The sequence below is a fragment of the Gobio gobio genome, assembly GCF_949357685.1.
Source record: "Gobio gobio genome assembly, chromosome: 10".
Taxonomy (NCBI): Eukaryota; Metazoa; Chordata; class Actinopteri; order Cypriniformes; family Gobionidae; genus Gobio; species Gobio gobio.
Window position 1 is genome coordinate 40,342,068 of NC_137116.1, and position 22,653 is coordinate 40,364,720.

The 22,653-nt window shown below is 37.3% G+C and overlaps 1 protein-coding gene across 1 annotated transcript in view; it reads left to right on the plus strand.

Annotated features, from left to right (window-relative positions):
• The window catches only part of kcnq2a (potassium voltage-gated channel, KQT-like subfamily, member 2a), a gene marked incomplete at both ends in the record, with an annotated part of 29,365 nt that extends 6,902 nt beyond the window's left edge, over nt 1-22,463 (plus strand). The window contains 13 exons of the mRNA XM_079826335.1: nt 11-137; nt 794-969; nt 2,178-2,306; nt 2,669-2,779; nt 2,872-2,967; nt 5,043-5,137; nt 6,258-6,320; nt 8,314-8,343; nt 12,029-12,222; nt 18,063-18,162; nt 18,881-19,089; nt 21,520-21,659; nt 21,750-22,463. Coding sequence (XP_079682461.1) covers nt 11-137; nt 794-969; nt 2,178-2,306; nt 2,669-2,779; nt 2,872-2,967; nt 5,043-5,137; nt 6,258-6,320; nt 8,314-8,343; nt 12,029-12,222; nt 18,063-18,162; nt 18,881-19,089; nt 21,520-21,659; nt 21,750-22,463 — 2,184 coding nt within the window. The remainder of the gene's footprint in view (nt 1-10; nt 138-793; nt 970-2,177; nt 2,307-2,668; nt 2,780-2,871; nt 2,968-5,042; nt 5,138-6,257; nt 6,321-8,313; nt 8,344-12,028; nt 12,223-18,062; nt 18,163-18,880; nt 19,090-21,519; nt 21,660-21,749) is intronic.
• Nucleotides 22,464-22,653: the final 190 nt, after the last annotated feature.

A 22,653-nucleotide genomic window follows, 5' to 3' on the forward strand; every position in this document is an offset into this window, starting at 1 on the left:
ATCTGTCTAGGAAATTGTGACAATCGTGGTGTTTGGCGTGGAATATATTGTGCGTATCTGGGCAGCTGGGTGCTGCTGTCGCTACAGAGAATGGAGAGGAAGGCTGAGATTTGCACGGAAACCCTTCTGTATCATCGGTTAGGAAATCATCTTCTGTTTTTTTTGTCTGTTCTGATTTTGTTTCTCTCACTCTCGCTAACTCTCGCTATTCTTTATGCTCGAGACAATAAAGTCTTTGAGGTAGTAAATGAGCAAGCATCATCCTTGTGAGCAGTGTTGGGTGTTATATTACTAAGTAATTAATTACTGTAATTTAATTTTCCTTGAAAAAGTAGAGTTACAGTTACTTCTGATGTAATTGCATTAAATACTGTATAGACTATAGAACAATTCTGTATAAAACAATAATGGATTTAACATTAACATTTAATGTCTAATGTTAAAATGTGGGTTTTTATGTAACCATCTCCCTTTAAATATGGTCAGTTCAAGAATAATTTGTGCAATTTTTTATTATTTATTTGAAATAATTAAAAGAGCAGTTCCATGTCTATCCTTGTGTTCAACTGGTCGAGTTTTATATGGGATTTTAAAAAAAAATGTAATAAGTAATGCAATACTTTTTAAAGAGAATAATTAATATAGTAATCTAATTACACTGTTGAAGAGAGCATTAAAGATAAGAAAGATGGGAGGAAGATGTAATTTAAAACATTTCCTTTCTAATGTTTTAAAGGTTGACAGTCATCTTGATGATTTCATCTGCTAACTAATGGACACTGTTGTTCTACAGATATCATGGTCCTTTTTGCCTCGGTGTCTGTGCTGGCCGCTGGCTCACAAGGGAATGTTTTTGCCACCTCCGCCATTCGGAGTCTGAGGTTTCTTCAGATCCTTCGAATGCTGCGTATGGACCGCCGCGGTGGCACATGGAAGCTTCTGGGATCTGTGGTGTACGCACACAGCAAGGTGACCACACAATCACTGTATCACATTGTGCCTTAGGACAAAGTGTTAATCACCAGCTCATTTGTAACACTCAAGTACTGAGTGTGTGTAAATATGCTTATGTATAGACAAATGTTATGTGTGTTGTTTACATATAAAATTATACTCATTGAACGCAGAGATTGCAAACAATTCATATTAAGTAAGTTACTGAGTGAGCAGTGAGTGAGCCAGTCGGCCATTTGAGTCAGTGGGCAGCAAATTCATTATTATTCATTAGTTTCTAATAATGGAGAAACTATCACTCCATTTAGTCTGCAGCTATTAAAACTATTCAGTGGCCTTAAGCACCCCGTGAAATGGTTTAAAAGTACATTTCTTTCCTGTATTGAGAGATTTGCTTTTGAATAGGAAATTGAGACATATTTTAGTTTACTTCATAACCATGGCTGCTACTGGCTATTGATGGTCAGTGACAGATTGTATTGCGTAACAGTGGATGTTATCATTCTAGAGAACATTTTATTTTGCACAAAAAAAAAAGTATGCCCCTGAAAACTGATTCAAAGAGAAAGATTATGAACTCATATTTGCTACGTATTATTATTATTATTATCAACTTTTATAGACATATATACTACCGCTCAAAAGTTTGTGTTCAGTAAGATTAAAAAAAAAAGAATAATAATATTGTTATTCTACAAGAATTAATAACATTAATGAAAAATGACAGTAAAGGCATTTATATTATAGAATATATCATTCAAATAAACTTTGATCTATTCATCAATGAATCCTGAAATTGTTTTTGTATTGTTTCCACAAAAATATTAAGCAGCACAACTGTTTCAACACTGAACATTAATAATAAGAAATGTTTCTTGAGCATCAAATCAGCATATTCGAAGGATTTCTGACACTGAAGACTGGAGTAATGTTGCTGGAAACAACAATAAATTACATTTTAAATTATATACTAAATATTTTATTTTTGATCTGATGTAGCGTTGCTGAGCACAAGCGACTTCTTTCAGAAACAAATGGTCTCAATGGTCTTTACATGGACTAAAAGGCATAGATTTATTCTTTCTGATTTATATAGCCATGGAGCGGTTTGAAAAATATGTCTATAATCTTTAAAGGCATTGCATCCAGTTGGCATACTTTAATTTTGTTCAGGAGTGTATCACGTTCTACATTTTCATAACATTTTCAATCCCTAAATGTAGGAACTCATAACGGCGTGGTATATTGGATTCCTTTGTCTCATCCTGGCATCTTTCTTGGTGTACTCAGTGGAGAAGGATGACAATGCAGAGATGTTCGAGACCTACGCAGACGCCCTCTGGTGGGGGCTGGTAAGTGCAACCGCTTCATCCAAGCCCATAGAGGCCTGCTGACTGAATCTAATCAGATAAAAAGAGATGATAAGACACACTGAAACAAGATGCTGTTCAAAGATCCATTTCACAAATGGACTTCTGCCATAAGAGAACTCCTCTTAGGCTCATTTGGTAGATCATTTATCTCCAGAGTGAGTAATTGTAGACATTGTAATGTAGACTATTCTTTATAAACTGGTCTCAAGGACACAACAGGATCCCAACCTAGGATTGAACCTATAGCCTCTGCCTGACCAACCTTGCCTTACTAGGTTGTATTCTTACACTCATAGCTGTAAAAATGCCACTTTTTATGAAAAATAATTTCTATTCTTTAGATCACTCTTACAACTATCGGCTACGGGGACAAGTTTCCTGTTACATGGAATGGCCGTCTAATTGCTGCCACCTTCAGTCTGATCGGTGTAGCTTTTTTCGCTCTTCCTGCGGTGAGTTAAATGGCACGTTGAACCTCTCCAGTGCCTGACTTGAGATATGGCTCAAAGAAATCAGCATTTCTGCTCTCTTTTCTCTGTTGCAGGGTATCCTGGGCTCAGGTTTTGCTCTGAAGGTTCAAGAGCAGCACAGGCAGAAACATTTTGAGAAGCGTCGCAACCCTGCCGCAGGTCTTATCCAGGTCAGACCCATAACTCTACTGTAATTCACACCAGACACATTTTGAGGAAATCAACATTTGTAGGCCTGTCTAATATCTGTAAATGTGCTTACTAATAGGGCTGTCAAAATTGCTCAAAAATGATGTTCGAATATTCCCTAAAAAAAAAACACGAATATTCGAACTATTGGAACATCTGGTTGCGCATTTTGTCAATGGCGTTTGTCAATGGCATTACGTCAATAACAGGACAAATTAATACAAAGAGACATAACTACTTGTATAGGTAGTCTATTTAAGTTTAAATATATTTGACAACGTATTACCTACACAAAAACAAGTAAATCAAATAATGGCCGAGACCGCAGACCTCACTCTCTCTCGCCCTCACGCTCTCTGCGCATAACGGTTTAAATGAACAAACACATTTTGAGTTTTGTGCAAGCAATTTAAGGTTGCGACTCTTGTCCAAAATATAGCAGGCTTCATTCAGTGATTGAAACAAATATTAATTGAAGTTTTACAGCATATTGATCGCTCCGAGCGAGCTGTGCTGTGGTAAATATGGAACTTTTCCTTGACATGAAACGGTAAATAATCAAACCAGTGGAAGCAGTGCATTCATCCTTTATTCATGCAATATCTATTCAGTCAGTACCTCGGTTCTATTGCTTGACAGAACTCCCTGAAGCCTGCCCCATCCACGACACCGATCGGTCTCATGTCCTTACAAATGAACAAAATTAATTTCTCCGTTATGGCCTCTTGTCGTGTTGCAGACAAAGAGCTTGTGGCGGGCGATGCAAAGTAAGGGTGGTCCAGTTGCTTATATTTACAAAATGAGCCTAGAAAAGCATAAACAAGCCCGTTTAATAAAGAAAAGTTCACGAAACTAAGTGAAAACTCACGAAAGTGTTAAGTGAAATTAGGAAACATTTAAGAGATCATAAATTTAGTTGTATAAGTTAACGTTACATTTCTACATACATTTTGTTCTCATGTCACAAGTAATATCGAGGTTTATTTTGATCTGTTTTACATGATTCTTTTGTAGTGTGGTTTTCGGTGAAGTGTACTAAAATAAATATCGTCACCTGTGTACATTAGCCCACTTCTTCTCAATGCTTTTTCCACTCGCAAAGCACACAGCCACGCCTCTACTACCGCTGGCGTTTTTTCACACATTTTTTTTTTTTTTTCGAATATTAATTTTCACCTTCGAAATTCGTTTTTTTTTTAACTATTCGAGAATATACTAGAGAATTTTTTAACTATTCGAGAACTATTTAGAATATTGTTGACAGCCCTACTTACTAATAACTTTCAGTGCGACTACTAATATCATATTTAGTTAATGCTAACTTTCTGTGTGCGCACCAAGACGGAGTCGAACGCAGATATGCAAAATATACATGGGCTTCGGATACCCGCCTAAATGGTCAAATAGCCTACACACAAAAAGCTGAAGTGCCGTTTTGGCAAGTTTTCTCATAAACACAGCCGGTTTTGTCTTTAGTGAACATATACAGTTGTGTGTAACAGTATATTGCATCCATGCATTTGGTTTTAAAGTGACAGCATCCTAATAAACCTGCTGATAATCAAAAATCATTCACTAATCTTTACTAAATAAAGTAAGTAGCTTCAATAAGGCTTAATCAATATTGAATTATACAGTAAGAAAATGCAGTGTTATTTAACATTTCATTTATTACATTTTTGCTGTAGGCTATTACTTATCTGAATACCACTGTTAGTAAATCTTCCTGAAAAAATAAAACACTCTTTTTTTAATGTATTTTTGTTCAGTTGACTTTATTTGTCTGTTTTGTTTGTCATTAGTTTCTTTGTTCTTATTGTATTGCTGACTGTTTACTTGTTCTGTTTTGAGGACCTTTGACTTTCAGTTAACCAGTTTTTGATGAAGTATCGATAACTGTGAAATTTCACTGATATTTAATATTTCTCATATCGCCCACCAATAATAGTGTAAAATTACCATGATTTCAATATTGACCAAAATAATCGTGATTATTATTTTGTGCCATAATTGAGCAGCCCTAGAAATGTATTTCAATAATTTTTCCCCCCATCAGGCTGCTTGGAGATTTTATGCCACAAACCTTGCACGGACAGACCTAGTGTCCACATGGGACTTTTATGAGCAGACTGTGTCAGTCCCAATGTACAGGTAGTCAGCCATCTTGCCTCTCTGTAGACCATTGTAACTGAAGATATTTGTATTTGTTTGTTAGTAGTACTGTATGCTGTTTTTTAGTTTACTGTATAGGGGAGCGCGGAGCACAACCTAACGCGGGGTGAGTTATAACACACATGGTTTAAAAATTTCCACACATGCCAGGATGACGAAACTTAGTGTATTTACTAGTTGCCATATCAACATTATTTAAAGAAGAAATTGCGCCAAAATTAAAAAATCTTTGGAAGATATCACTTAACATTTATTTAACCATAGCAAAAGTACATTCTTACTTAAGTTTATTTTTCATCTCTGTTTTTTGTGTTTATTTAAAATAAGACAAATCTGATATTATTTGAATCTTATATCTGTTATTTAACAGTTGAGATCGTTCTTTAATGTTGATCTAACAGCAGAAGACACGAACCGCGGTTTAAATCCTTGTTGTAACACTGCGTTACAATGAGCCCCTATTAGAACTACGCTATTATATTATACTTTTATGAATTCTTTTGAGAAACCATGAGAAAAGGGTGAATTATGACTGAGAGTCAATGTTCAGAAATTATTCATTATTATTATGTGTTTAACTATGCTGTTTCGCGATGTGTTTGTTATTTTATATTTGAAATGATTAAAAGATGCCATTATTTTATTTTAAAAAGGGAATAGTTGTATTTTATTGACAAAATATTTTAGTTTGTCTATTTTTTTTATTATATCAGGTAACATTTTAAGCTGTCATTTGGTCATGTTACAATGTGCCCCTCACATGTTACAATGGACCCCACCTATGGGGCATGTTGTCACATTTCACTTCCATTCTTTCGGGGTAAATCAAGAAAAAAGTATCCACTGTATTAATGAAACAAAACCACATAATTGTACTAGATGTGTGAATGTGGGAAAAAATAAATACTCCCCAATTTACACAAACTGAGAAAGTCAAAAAGCGTTAGGTTGTGCTCCGCTCTCCCCTATTAATACTTAATTGTGCTTTTGGATAACTTTTTTTAATAGGGAAAAAAACATCTTTAGCAGTTTATTGCGGTTTGATATGCTGTTGTCAAGCATTTAAAAAGATTATTCTCTGTTCTACCTCTACTTAAAGGCTCATCCCTCCTGTAAATCAGCTGGACATTTTAAGAAGCCTGAAAGGAAAATCTGGTTTCAGGTCTGGTCATTCTACTATAGAGCATTTTTAAAGGGGTGGTAAAACACATTGTTTTGAAGGCTTGATTGTGTTTGTGGGGTGCACTGTAACATGTGTTAATGCTTCGTTTTGAAAAAAAAATCATTATTTTTCATATATTTGACATTTATTCTACACTGCTCTGTCCCTCCTTGTAAAACGGTCTGATGCTTTCCGGGTTGTATGAAGCCAGTCCCTCAAAAATACGCAATGGGCTCAGATTGGTTAGCTGGCCCAGTGTGTTGTGATTCGCTAACCGCAGTGTATGTTTGTCGGAAACATCACGCCCCTTACCTTACCGGAGGCTGTGCTTTGGTCAGTATTAGAAACGATGGCGTCAATAAAACCACACCAATCTGAGCCCAAATCAGACCCAGAACATTTTAGTGAAGATGATCGAGCAGAACCTGTTCAGTCCTAATGAGTAAAGACTGCGGATCTATAGTGATCGCTACTGAATGGCACTGTTACTTTTGTATTTTTAGAACGATTATAGCCAAATATCTTTCGCAAGAACTATTAACCCAAAACACTAAACACTGGCTTTACTATAGTAGCCAAATCACACACAGAACCATGTTTAGCATGCCTGTAGATAAATAATACATAAAAGCTCTAATCAAAGAATCATTTACACTAATGCCAAGTTCGCTGTTGAGATTTTAACGTTAGTGTTTGTAACGATAGGTGTTCGTCGGATAACGTTAAGTATGAATGAGCATTTAACAGACTGGTTTGCAGAACAGTGTTGTCATCTGTTTACTTCCTTGCTACAACATATTACAGGAAAACACATCGATGAAAAATAAATCAGACTTACAGGTTGTGGCCCGTAAACAGCTTCTGTTTGTAAATCCAGCTTTCAGGTCAAGCCGTTGTGCATATCCTGCATTGAACTCGCGAACATTGTGAAAGTTTTCCTCCGTGAAAAACTGCTGCGGGAGGGAGCCCCGCGCGCGTCGTGCATTCACACACTGGCAGTGTTTGTCTTGAACATTGTGAAAGTTTCCCTCCGTGAGATGTGCTCCGTGCCTGTTCCCTTCTGTCTCATACACACGTGCATATAACATGTTGTATGTTAAACGCTCTGCAACGCACCCCTGTCCCTATGAAGGCCGAACAAAGCAAGTACCCCAGACCTGCAATCCGGATGAATATAACAGCGTTTCCTCGGCATCGCGGCAACAACACTCCAGCCTAACTATACCACAACAGCGCCGCGATACAAAATGCCCCCCCCCCCCCCCCCCATTTAATATTCTCGGAGGAGGGGTTTATGTAAATATTGAGCCTGGTGATGTCACCAACCCTGGAGGAATGTGTGTAGTCGCCTACTGGCCGTTTGCTGTAGTTCTTAGAAATGGATTTCTTTAAAAGCAAATATCTCCCTTTGCTTTAAACTTTGAACGTTGTAACTTTGCAGATGTTGTTTATGCTAAAGCAGCAACATTACACGCTAGCTTAAGTTAGAATAGTGAAACCGTGGTTTACCACCCCTTTAAATATTTAAATATCTATGTAACGAATATTATGATCGTGTCTGGAATATACGAGTCAAATGTCTGACCACATAAAAATGGAAATAAATTAGTTTTAGGATTTTGTTTAACTTTTAAAACACAAAGTTATTGGCATACAATGCAGAAGAAATTTTTCAGATTCAGCACGATTTCTAGGTCACTGATCAAGTAAATTAGTTTGATCAAGTGACTCCTTATACAGACGGTCAGATGTGTTTTGCTTCTCTTGAAGCTCAAGATGCTCTTGAGAGTTTGAGAGTTTATGCGGCTGAAGTGCTGATAATTTGAATTCAAATTGTTATGCTGATAATATAATTTGTAAACCTTGTAAAAACAAAGGAATACTTTTCACAAGTGCTCTCAGACTTTTGGCCTATTTATGAATGTTATTTTTGTTTGCCTGCTTTAATCTCATGTCTTAATTGCTTGAAACACCATGTTCTCTCTTTTTAAAGGAAGGACTCCCAGCTAGAAGTCACTCCAAGGTTTGTTGTCAAGGATTTTCTCATAGATACTTGACTATTCCCAAATCACCTCTATCAAAAACTCATTTAAAACACCTATTCTTGAGAATCGTAGTTTCAGAGCACCATCTTCGTCCTTCAAATGAGAAAACGGCTCATATTGCTGTGTTTTAAGTCATTTGAAATCACAAATGTTATTCAGAGACAACCTGGTTGCACTCTATACTACAGTATTTTCAAGTGGTATTTACAGGGAGAGGAATTAATATCACACCGACACAGCATAATCGGCACAATTCAAAGATGCTGTATTAATGGTGAAACATCTCATGAAGGAAAACACACTTGAAGAATGTTTTAGTGTATCTCCCCTGTAAATGACCTGCTCTTGTAATCCTGTAAAATCAAGTGCAATGTGTGACTCATTAAACAAACATATTCCTTCATTTCATTCAGTGTAAGACCACCTAGCTCAAACTCTGTTGGCTGTTTTGGGGGGTTTAGGGGGGAATACCTCTCATTTTAGGTCCCACTCTTAACCATGGCCTAAACCAATTTTGACCACTGCTTGTATAATCTTTTCTCTCTCATGAACCACTCCAACCACATTCGCAGTAGTGAGATTTCACACAAAGACACCCTGTGTGGGTGCTGCCCAAGAATCAATAGGTACCGTTGCACAAAGATACTAACATCTGCACGCCCAGATCTCTCTCCAGCATTTGGATTTGTCTCTTTTCTTCCCGATTTTGATTTCCCCCCACACCACACCCCGATTTCTAAATGTATTACTTTAGTGTGTACCATCATCAGCTCAAGTGAAATATTTCAGCATTTTTTGAGACATACATCATAGTGCACATTCGTATTGGTGTTGAAGTATTTTAATCTCCCGTCAGCTCAGGTGGGCTGAGAAGCATCTAAAAATGTTGTCTTGTTTAAACCAGAGAAGCAGACATTTGTTTAGCTTTGTGAGAGATTTTTGCTTGCAGATCAACTTTCCCACTTAGCACCTGGAAGCACTTCCCATTGTTTTTTTTTACCTCAATCCCATGAGACCACCCTCCTCTGCAAGCTGCCTTGAGTATGTTTGGGGTCTCTCTCTTTTTTTTTTTTTTTTTTGGCTGCTTTTTAAAAGTTGTATAACGTAACGGTTGTGTATTTTTCAGCATGCCCGAAACCATGCATGTGTTTCATTGCTTTGTTGTTCAAAGTATCCGCTGTGGCATCATGTGCGTCTGCTGCACCCAGAAGTTGTGGATTGCATTGCATGACTGAGAAGCACCATTATCCATATCTTTGCTCATGTAAGTCTGATCTTTATTAAAATAGAATAATGCAGAAATGACACACTCAGTGTTTGCTAAGGAAAATGTGTTTTAATGTACAATGCTGTGAAATTACGTAAAGTATCTAACATTTACATGTTTCAGTCATTTTATAAATTAACATAACTGCAATTTTTCAAGCACTTATCTGATTAATTAAATTTTTTTAGTTTTTTCTTTTTGGTTGCTTCAGCCTAACATTTCTATAGCGAGCTTGCATATCAGTTAATATGCAAACAAGCAAATTACATGTCAATACAGTAATCAGATATCTATTTTATAAAATTAAAATATAATAAACATGTTTTTTTTTAGCTGTTTCACCATTTATATTTGATTAAATCCATCACAGAAGAAATCTTTTATTGCACTGCAAAAAGTAATTTTCTTTAAGGTGCACTTTTTTTTTTGTATTGGCCAATGTAGATTTATACAGATGTTTAGTGACATGAATGTAGCATCATGCAAATACATATATATGTGTATATAATAGTATAATGTTTAAAATGTTGTTTTATGCATAAATCTTTAAAGTCCCATGTAGTCAATAATTTGATCCCTTAAAACTCATCTTTGATAATCAAAATAACATATTTCAATGTTTTTTCCCCCCTGCAAAAATAATAGTAACACTTTAGTTTAGGGTCCAATTCTCACAATTCATAGTTTTCAGTCATGTGACCGTCGCGGAACCCTGGAGGGCAAAACAGCCGTAGAACTGCAGCACAAGCCTGTCAATTTTCCATCTTAAAAACAAAAATATGTGAACAAGATGCAAGTTTTTGGCACTTGTGATCTATATACAGCACCTGCTGTAGTATTTCAATCACTAAAAACAGCGGGACGTTTTTAAAACGCTTAACGTTAAAAACACTTATAGGGTGAGTTGCACCAATAAGGATTCAGTTAAGCAAAGGTTAACGCTAATCACGGATTTGTTGATATGGGTTTTATTTTAAATCGAGTTGTGTTGCACCACTTAATTTTAAACACAGATTAACTATGTAGAAAGACTGTTAGAATTAAAGGGCTGATCGGGATGAACCGACGCCAGGCTAAAGAATCCTTATTAGTGCAACCCACCCATAAAGTGCCTTAATGTACAGTGATATTAAAAGATTAAATTCAGTTTACACCTTTTTTGATGAGCAGATGAGACAAGAATATGAACGCAACGCGTTTTCTTTATAATGGTTTTCAATGGGAAAAACACTTAACGAGAAACCTTGTGTTGCATTAATATGATTATTAATATAGTTTATTTGCGTGCCTGTACAAAGTATGCAACATAAACAAGGTGTAAATTGTAATTTGGTCTTTTAATATCACTGTCTTACTAAATTAAAACTTACTACAAACCTGCTAAAAATGACTGGCGGGCAATGGGGGAAAGCCTTTTGCCCTCCAGGTGGGCTTTCATATAAGCGTGTGACGAAAACTATGAATTAACTAGTTGCTTATTAGCTTGCATATTAATAGGATATTTGCTGTTTATTAGTACTTATAAAGCATATATTAATGCCTTATTCTGCATGACCTTAGTCTACATTTCTAATACTGCCCAATATCTAAATTTAACAACTACCGCACTAACTATAAATAAGCAGCATTTAGGAGTTTATTGAGGCAAAAGTCGTAGTTAATAGTTCATTAATAGTAAGAATTGGACCCTAATCTACAGTGTGACAAAAATAATATCGTCATGCCTTAAAATAGCTTGAATGTAACTACATCCATGCTTCATTTAGTCAAGCCAAAAAGAATCCTTAGTATAGGATTCCCATGGATTTAGATATGGATCCCAATCACAGTCACACCAGCTTGGACTACAAGATCCACTCAGTCAACTTTACTGTAGTAAACGCTACACAATGGCAAGTGGAAATGGCAAATGGTTTTATTCAGCCATATATGTTTGCCCCAGAAACTTATTTGGAAAAGGAAGAGCAAATTATACAGGATCATCTACGATCAAGTCGATGTATCAGAATGGTAATGCGTTAATGTACACTCTCTACAACATCGGACACATAATAGTAATTGATATGATTAGCCTTTGGCTTGACTATGTTATCAAACAGCTAATAATGTGTTGCTAATCTTACACAAACCACAGGGGGTCTTTAAGAACAAACGTTAGAAATTTGAGAAAATCTATACTGGAAAATACAAAAATAGAGAATGACGAAAATTACTTTTTGCAGTGTATGGTCATAGATATAAGTTACTGTGTATTCTCTCTATAGAACTGAATGGTTTCAGGAATTATTTCTGTCCCACACTAAAACAGATACTTATAAGTGTGGGCTCAGGATGATTTGTCTGTTTCCTTTCCTTTTTTTGTTTGTCTTCTGTGCTTCATTGTGTCTGCTGTACAGTCGTAAGCCCAGCTTGAAAGAGAAAAGCAGTCCCTCTAAGAGCATCGGGGGAAAGGAAGCCAAGACCCCCAAGGCAGAGGACGGAGTCAAAGACAGTCCAAGCAAAGTGACCAAGAGCTTGAGCTTCACAGATCGAAACAAAGCAAAACACGCTTTCAGAATGAAAGATGGAGCTTCTCGGCAGAATTCTGAAGGTCAGAGAATGGTTTTATGTGCACACACACAGGAATATTGGGATTTCCACTATTAAACACTGCAAGATGTACACCGATCAGGCATAACATTATGACCTAATATTGTGTAGGTCCCCCTTTTGCTGCCAAAACAGCCCTGACCCCTCAAGGCATGGTCTCATCTAGACCCCTGAAGGTGTGCTGTAGTATCTGGCACCAAGATGTCAGCAGCAGATCCTTTAAGTCCTGTAAATTGCGAGGCGGGGCCTCCATGGATCGGACTTGTTTGTTCAGCACATCCCACAGATGCTCGATTGGATTGAGATCTGGGAAATTTGGAGGCCAAGTCAACACCTCAAACTCGTTGATGTACATCTTTGCTTTGTGGCAGGGCGCATTATCCTTCTGAAAGAGGCCACAGCCACCAGGGAATACCGTTTCCATGAAAGGGTGTACATGGTCTACATCAATGCTTAGGTAGGTGGTACGTGTAAAAGTAACATCCTCATGGATGGCAGGACCCAAGGTTTCCCTGCAGAACATTGCCAAAAGCATCACATGGCCTCCGCCGGCTTGCCTTCTTCCCATAGTGCATCCTGATGCCATGTGTTCCCCAGGTAAGCGATGCACGTGATGTAAAAGAAAACGTGATTCATCAGACCAGGCCACCTTCTTCCATTGCTCCGTGGTTCAGTTCTGATGCTCACGTGCCCACTGTTGGCGCTTTTGGCGGTGGACAGGGGTCAGCATGGGCACCCTGACTGGTCTGTGGCTATGCAGCCCCGTACGCAACAAACTGAGATGCACTGTGTATTCTGACACCTTTCTATCAGAACCAGCATTAACTTCTTGAGCAATTTGAGCTACAGTAGCTCATCAGTTTAATCTGACCACAACGGCCAGGTTTCGCTCCTCACGTGCATCAATGAGCCTTGGCCGCCCATGACCCTGTCGCCGGTTCACCACTGTTCCTCTTGGACCACTTTTGATAGATACTGACCACTGCAGACCAGGAACACCCCACAAGAGCTGCAGTTTTGGAGATGCTCTGACCCAGTCGTCACAATTTGGCCCTTGTCAAACTCTATTCAAATCCTTATGCTTGCCCATTTTTCCTGCTTCTAACACATCAACTTTGAGGAAAAAATGTTCACTTGCTGCCTAATATATCCCACCCACTAACAGGTGCTGTGATGACGAGATCATCAGTGTTATTCACTTCCCTTTTTCACTTCACTTCACAACAATAATGTTATGCCTGATCGGTGTATGCTCACTCACTTGCACTCACTTACAATAATCACTTTGCATAGCTTGCTCTTTCTTCTCTCTGATGCTGGAGTTTAAGCATCAGAGTGGGACTTCAGCAGCTAGCAAGGATAGTTTTCAATTCCCTGACACAGAAACAGATGCCAATCCGGATTGCTTAATATATCGTAGCAGAAAATATGATGTTAGCAACACTCCATTCATTATAATTCATAAGACAGCAGGTGTGTTTCTATTTAAATAAACAGCCCGCCAGAAAGACTGATGTGCATTTTATAAGGTTCATAGGTTCATCCATTGCTGAAACACAATGAAAGTGGCTTATTGTTTCAAAACATTTTGTTTGAGTCCACAGAGAATTGCAGTGGAATGTTGTATTCTTGTCTGAAGATGTTTTTTGATTTGTGGCTTATCAGTTGCAGCAACTACGGTTTGCATCTTTTAATTTTTTTTAAATACATTAATAGGAGCAGGTTTATATGTCCTTAATATGCTTGATCCCCACAAAATATTTAATTTATGGTGAAAATACTTTGGGGAGAACTGCATTTGCTGATAGTGATAAACTATTTGCACGTGCTACTGTATTTGTATTGTTTAGTATCCGATTCACTACAGGAAGTATGCAAATCAGATTTCATGCTAAATTAAATTTTCACAGGAGCAATTTCTGATTTACAAAGGAACATGTTTGAGAATGACAACTAAACTGGATTATTGGTGTTTAGTGAATGAGATGTAGTTTTCTGCATTGATTTACCGCTCACTAACGTGGCACAGTTGATTAGTGAATTCACCCCTTTGTGTTTCTCTCCTCATCTGTTTTATGCTCTTGGCATAACTCTGCAGTGCTCAACTTCAAAATATATATAATTGGATCCATTTAATGTATTTCACTTCCTGCACACTCATCAGTTTCTCTCTCATTTCTCTCTACTGGAAAAAATAAAGTGCTGATTGAGTTGCAAGACGAGGACTTCGCCATGAAGAGGTCTCCAGGTTAGGCCACGATCCAGAAATATGATCCAGAAAGCACAGAAATGACAAATCAATTTCTCTCAGAAGTAGACTATATTTAATCATAATCTGTAAGCGTGATGCAGCGATCACTCTCGAAAAGGCCACCTGCAGAAATGACAATATATTACGTTTGATAAATAGCAAACAACAGCATCACAGACATCAGCTTAGTGAATTAATATAAATAAATGATGTCACTACAGCATAAGCAATTCCAGTATCATTCCATTTTTGGGACTTTCCATGAATAAGGGTGCAAAATAGGTTAAAGCTAAATATTCTTGTTCTGTTTAATTTGTATAATGTTTGCCATTTTTGCAACCCTGTTATTAAAAATTGAGACATTTCTAAATACAAGTTAAAATTCTGATATGTGCTTTTTTATTTACTAAAAAGAAAGTAGTAATTAAAATAAAAATAAATAAATATATATATATATATATATATATATATATATATATATATATATATATATATATATATATATATATATATATACTGTATATATATATATATATATATATATATATATATATATATATATATATATATATATATATAACAAAATAGTGTATGCCAGAATGAGCAACTGAACAAGTTGCAAATTTAGCTGAAATGTACATATTTTATTAATATATTTTCCATTTAATTAAATAAAAACTAAATAATTAAAGTATTTTCTCTATCATTAACTTAATTTTATCAGTTGCTATGGAATGTACAAATATTGAGAAAAACAGGAATAATTTTTCCCAGCATGCTGTAGAAATCATTAATACACCATAATATTATATTTTCGATAACCTATTTTTAAGAATTTTTTTTTTTTTAAATGTTATGAGCTTATAGCTGTAACTTTTAAAATGAGTAATAATAATTTTCAATTAATTAATAGTTAATAATTCAAATGTTTCTTTACTACAGTGCATTGAATATAGAATTCATCAGATTTTTCAAAATTATGACATTTTTTAGATAATTTAATTTTAACATTTAAAGGGATATTTTAAGGGAAGCATAGACAGTTAATGTATTTTAAAAAAGCTACTTTTCACGCTACATTAATTTTATGTTACATAATAGTTCCTCTAACATATCTAATAGTCCTCACAAGAAAAACGTGAAATTTCAAAGAAAAGTCATGGAAAGTGCCTAATAATGAGGTGTAAGCAAATCTTCCCCAATCATAATGTATCATAAACCTAATTATATAAGCAACACCATGTGTTATACAGTTGCATGATTAAAGTCATTGTCATCTTTGACCATCTCTCTCTCATTTCTCTTTCTTTCTCTATTTCTTTCTCTCTCTATCTTTCACATTTGATCTCTTTTTCTCTTCACATTTTGGCAGCGATTGAGGGCTTAATCAGTAAGACAAATTATGTTGTCTGGGGCTGCATCTCTTTAGCACTAGTCCAACTAAAAAAAAAATCTCAACACCGGTCTGCTAAAGAAACACTATGCATGTTTTAAAAACGGCTCCTTAATTACTGAGCTGCAGCATATCTTCACAGATCTGCCCATCATCCAACACCCTCTGTCATGAACGCTTGACTGAAAGTTCCATCTCACTTGAAGCATCACACAAAATATGAATTTCTTCTTTGATGCTTGGATAGTTTTTACAGCCTTATCTGTCATCCATTTGACAGGGAAGTGCAACTGCAGAGCAAAGCAAACGTTACTATTTGTCTCTGCCTGAATATCTGTCTCATGCTCATCCCATGACAGAATGTGTTCCATGAAGGTGTTAATGAAACACTTTGCATCTTACACTTTCCATCAAGTACTTTGCACTAACCTGCATGAAGAAATGTCTCAGCTTATTAAGGAAACAAGATTGTTTCCAGAAATCGGTCTTGTGCATTTTCGACTAGTTGATTATGCCATTTGAATAGGATGCACTTTTTCGGCTGTCACATCCTCATTCTTATGGCATAAGGATGACACATGCACTACTAATAGTATTTTGTCCTAGCTTTACGTGTTAAACTGTTTTTCATAGGGGGTTGAAATTTGCCCGATTGCTAGATTTTGTTAGGTGCACAAAAATTTCCCTCACATGTGCTATTGCTTTAAATGCTCAGACTAGCAAGTTCTGGTAAGTGCTTCATGCATGAGTAACACTATTGTTTCAGCTCCAAATGCACATAGAAACATAAAAGCATGTCTGAAGCTTCTGTCCAAAAAAGACTAATGCTGACAAAGTGATTCTGAGATTAGGAGGGCTATCCGTTTCACAGGTGCAGAAATTTGACCGTGCTCAACTGTATTTTGTCTAAAATTACAGATAAAAATATCACTTGCCATGTACAGTAGCATTTACTTTTTTTCCAAAGTGTGTAATAAATTCTTTGGTCTAATGTGTGATTTAGGGGCACATTATGTAAGATTTTTGGATTTAAAAAAATCCAAAAACCACTAGAACAATGTTATATATTTTGTTGACTTGTGTACTTACATTATCCCAAATGTTTCCAAGAATGTTTATATCTAGAGAAATAAGCCTTTTTTTTTACCAGGACACGGACCGTGTCCGTGTGTCGCTTTTCAATGACATCATATCCGCGTTACCCTCGATTTCAGTTTTGTAGAAACCATGGAAACACCAAAGATGCTTTTATATATTATGTGTTTTATTAGACAGGTGAGCAACTGTTTGGAGATATTCATCGTCAGAAAACTCATCATTATTATATAGCTCAATACAGTTAGTCTTATTGTTAAAATCTCGTTTTCTTGATTTACAGCGAGTACCATGTTTTACCATGCCTAATATTACTGCAGTGTGCAACAAGTGTTTCATGGTAGCCGCCGAGCGAATGTCCAGAGTAGCATTATGAACATAACTTTCAACACACTCAAATGTATCTAATATGATAAAACAGCGCTGCATTGCATGAGTGGAAGAATCAAAATTGGTCGTCTGCGGCATAATAAAATAAGTGACCTCTAGCGGTGAAAAATTACATATTGTGGCTTTAAGTGCCTTACTAAAGGACATATATAAGTGATAGTTCTCACAAAAATAAAAATTGTCATCATTTACTTGCCCTCATGTTGTTCCAAACCGGTATGATAATATATGATGGATTTTACTCTAGCAATATCACATGAGCAAATATTGTACTGAGTTTCAGCATAGCTGTGCATAGCATACCTGCAGCCTCTTTCCTACGACTGAAATACAGTCATGCTGATATTCAGAACAGCATCCTATTTTGCATGTGATATTGATTTTATACAACAGTTCCTCTGCTTTCACTCCACAACGCTCACATAGTCTGGTTTGGAATGGCAGGGACGCAGACAAGCACAGTGATTCTAACAGTGAAAAGTCTAAGTGCTGTTAGACTAAATATCTCTCTTGGAACGCCACTTGGCCAATCAAATTCAAGGACTGGAACTAACTGTTGTATAATGTGAAGTACTGCACACTGTGCACAGTTTATCGAGCATGTCTGCCATGGCAGATGATTTCTGTAATCTTTCATCTTGTCAAACGGATGTTCTTCGTTAACATTAGGACTCTTTACATTGGGAGCAGCCTGTGCTTTTGTGTGTTATAGAGGCGAGCCTTCCAGAGGAGCTTGGAGACGACAGGGGTTTCCACTGCGAATTTGCGCCGGATCTGTCTCCGGGACTCAAGGTCACCATCAGAGCAATCTGGTAAATTATGTGATTTTATTTGTTTTAATAATTAAATACTTTAAATAAGTATAATAATAATGAAAACAGTAATTTAACTGGTGGGACAGTCAAAGGCTTATTAAATTCTGTTAGCCTGACGTCGTCATACTCAGATTCTAGTCAGAATCTGATACTGCTCCATTGGGCTGTGATTATGGGGCATTGCACTCAATTGGAAAATGCCTCTGCACTCAATTGGATAGACCTACAACCAATCAGACTAAGTGACGCATGTTGAGCGACGCATAGTTGTCAACAGAACTCAACTGCACGCACACTGGAAGTAGAAGGAGAAGATGAGTGTAAACGATCTTTGTCGGTGTTGTTAAAAGAATTTAAGGATACACGGAGTATTTACCAACACGATCAACATTTTTGAGAAAAATAGTAAAGGTGAATGCATATACGAACAAGTTCTCAGTTTAGGATTAGAATGAATTCCACCCAATCGCTCTTTGGTGACGTGGATGGTTACGCTACTGTTGATCATCTGTACATCATCGTATAAAGCCCACATTGACAATTTGATTGGTCCGAACAGCTCTGATTCGAGCATAGTTGCTCCACAACGGATCAAGACCGAACTTCCTGACCTCAAATGTTGTGGGCGGGGCTAAGTTCGGCTGGCATCCAGGCTAAGATTCTATAGTTATTGCTCTGAATTGTCATGTTACAGTAACTTTTCTGTTTTCCCCAGTGTCATGCGGTTCCTGGTGTCTAAGAGGAGATTTAAAGAGAGCCTCAGGCCCTATGACGTGATGGATGTGATTGAGCAGTATTCAGCCGGCCATCTGGACATGCTGTCACGCATCAAAAACCTTCAGTCCAGGCAAGATTTCAGTCTCAATCAGTTTTTGACAAGAGCTGTAGCTGGATTGTTGGCTGCACCCTCTAGTGGTTACTGTGGTATTGCAGAAAGAAAAAAAAATGTAGGAAGGCAGGATGAGATACTTAAACACTGCTTGATCAAAATCACATTCACAGTGGTTGTTTTTTGTGTCACATTCAAAATGATTTGAATTCAGATTCACTCCTTTTCTCTCAAATAAGCCTCATATATGTTGTGAAATAGCATCCACACATATACCAATATATTCCAACAGCAAAAACCATTTCTATCATACATGAAAAACATGAAACACTGTTCCTAGAAGTGGGTGAGAACAGACATGTATGGCATATATTCTTTCTTATTTGTCGACGGTCCTCGCTGGGGTATATGGAATGGTTTCCATGTGTTGCTTGATGATGCTTGGTATCCATCTTCTCTCTGTGTACTTTGCCAGGATAGATTTGATTGTGGGTCCCCCTCCCCCCTCGACCCCTCGTCACAAGAAGTACGTAATCAATTCACCAATGGCCTTCCCGGGCTGAATGGGTTTATTATTGGACAGCATTGTAGTGTACATCTACAGTTGTGTTTTTTGAGATAATTATCATGACAATTAAAATCATGTCAAAGAGATACATGAGGAGAAACTTGTCGCTAACTGGTAGCATTGTTGATAGATAATCTATGTTTATCTTGAGAATTACGTTTTGGACGGTTATAATTATCCATAATTACTGCTTCAGAATTAAGCTTATCAAAAGTTAATTTATGAAATGATAAAAAAAAAAGAATAAGAATTGTCTTTGTTGTGCAATAATATTACACACTACGGTGTGACCATGCAGCCTGCCTACCGGGGGACTGATGCAATTGTGCATGATGTTCCAGGGTTTAAAAAAAGAGAGAATAACTAAAATGTACAGTGTTTAAAACACAAAGCATCATAACGCATGGAACCAGGTGACATTGTGAATTAATTTTCATTTATTTCCCCACATTTCTTATAACACAAATTCCTTGCCGTTAGTATATTTGCCAATCAGTGTTGGGGGAGATATTTTTAAGGGGCAAAATCTTTCTAAATACAACTATCTGATGATATTATTATAATTTAGTCTGAGATATGTGTCACTGGGTTTTTGAATAAATCAATAATCTCAATTTAGGTGAAAGTACCAAATATCAACAGATACCTTTACAAAATGCACTCCAAAAGAGTTAGTTCACCAAAAAAAATATTATCCCATAATTTACTCACCCTCAAGCCATCCAAGGTGTTTATGACTTTCTTCTTTCAACCAAACACAATCAGAGTTATATTAAAAAATATTCTGGCTCCCAAGCTTTATAATGGGAGTGAATGGTACTATTTATTTTGAAGCCCCAAAAAGCGATTCCATCCATCATTTAAGTAATCCATACGGCTCCAGGGGGTTAATAAAGGCCTTCTGAAGCGAAGTAATGCATTTTTGTAAGAATAATATACATAATTATAACTTTAATATTACTCTGATTGTGTTTGGCTGAAATAAGAATGTCATATACACCTAGGATGGGTTGAGGGTGTGTAAATTGTGGGATGATTTAAATTTTTGGGTGAACTAACCCTTTAATCTAACTGAATTAAAAAAAACAATAATTAACAGCAGCCTTTCACAAATATTCCACTATTAAGAAGAAATCTAAATATGCAGTGTAGATTGAAGTTTTATTAGTCATTTACCACTCAATCGAACCGACTTACTAGAATTATTCTGACCAGTGTTATTTTAGTATTATTTACATACTATTGTAGTTTTTATTAGTATTTTGAATGAGCTTTTATGTTGAGTTGAGGTGTTTTTTTTTTTTATTACGTGCTTGTGCTTTTTTTCTCTTAATTTTTTTAAATAGCTTTCATTTGTTTTTATTTCAGTTTTAGTTCTTGTTAAAAGTAACAATATTGGTTCTGGTCAATACTGAGGGCTGTTTAGGGCTAAACAAATTTACCAGAATTATTTAATAGAAATAATCACACTTGATAGATAGAGCCTTTATGTTTAAACTGGTTCACACTAGACTTTTCACACTAAAAAATTTAGTTAAGTTAGCTGTATTTTTAGTTAGTTAATCCCCAACACTGCTGTCGATAACTTTGCAGAGAAAGACACTCAGATGTGTTTTCACTGCAGTAATGGAAGCGTACATCTCAGTGCAATGCTGGAAGAAGCACATCTTTGTTTGAAAGAGTCATCTTTTTGAAGACCCAAGTCCCTGATGAATGCATGCTGATTAACAATTTTGCAGGAAAGAATGCAGCATGCAATATCACATATATTCACTCTCAGCAAATCAAGCTTCAAACCATTTGCTTCCCTATTATTTGAGCCCTGCTGCCCTATGTTTGCATTCGCATGATCAAGTTCTCCTCCATACAGCTCATTTCTGTTAACTTGACAAAGTACGGTGCACAGTTAACCACTGAATCTCAGTGTGAATGAGGGTGTATTGACTATGTGTCGAAGTGATGGTCTATTGGATCACTAGAGTGGATCAGATTGTGGGAAAAGGAGCCGTGGCGGGAGAAAAGGACAAACCCAAAAGCGACACAGAGATGGCTGAGGACCAGAGCATGATGGGACGTGTGAACAAGATGGAGAAACAGGTGAATCACCTTGTGTCAAGTTCATTTGATGTGGTTGTATAGCACCATACATGTCGGTGTTGAGGACTCCGCTTATCTCTCCTTGTGCAGGTGGGGGCAATGGACCTCAAACTCAACTTTTTGGTCAGCATGTACACCACACATATGGGCATCCCTCGATCTGAGACCGAAGCCCTCCTGGGCTTTAAAATCCCTTACCCTGCTCCACCTTACCACAGCCCTGACGATAAGAGCGAGAAAGCACAGAACGAGGGCGAAGATAAAAACAAGAGTTCGTCCCCTGTCCATCATGGTCCCAACGGGACTCCAACCGACAGCCAGTGTCGGCCCTCTACCTCATGGCATCAGCAGGAGGAACATCCCCTCAGTGTGCCTCTCTGGAACAACAGCCGAGGAGTGTCACCGATAGGCACCGACGACCCCTCGCTGTACCGCCTCCCGCCTCCGCCGTTCCACGAGATCGGTGACAACAGCCGCTCGCGTAGGTCCAGGAGATCGATCCAGCAGCAGGCAGCCGTCGAGAGTGACACGTCTCTATCCATTCCCTCGGTGGACCATGAGGAACTAGACCGCTCTTTTAGTGGCTTTAGCATTTCTCAGGCCAGGGAAGAGGATTACGTGCCTCCGGTGGGTCTGGGGCTTTTTGGTGGAGGAGGCGGGATGCTGTGCACACGTCTCAGGCCTTATTTGGCCGAGGGGGAGTCAGATACGGACTCCGACCTGTATACGCCCGGAGCACCGTCACCTCTTTCTTTTACAGGAGAGGGGCCTTTCGGTGACAGGATGTGGTCCGGTCTGAAGTAGTTTAGAGTTTATGTTGTGCGGACCAATATTCTGAATGTAGCGGATGGACATGTCATGTACGTGGCCATTTAAAACTGTCGGAAGTTCAATCTCAAAAAACACATGTGGGAGTGAATACTGACTGCACTGATGCAACATCAGCGAGAACGAGTCGTGATCATTGAAAAAATACCCCAAACATGGAGGCTGA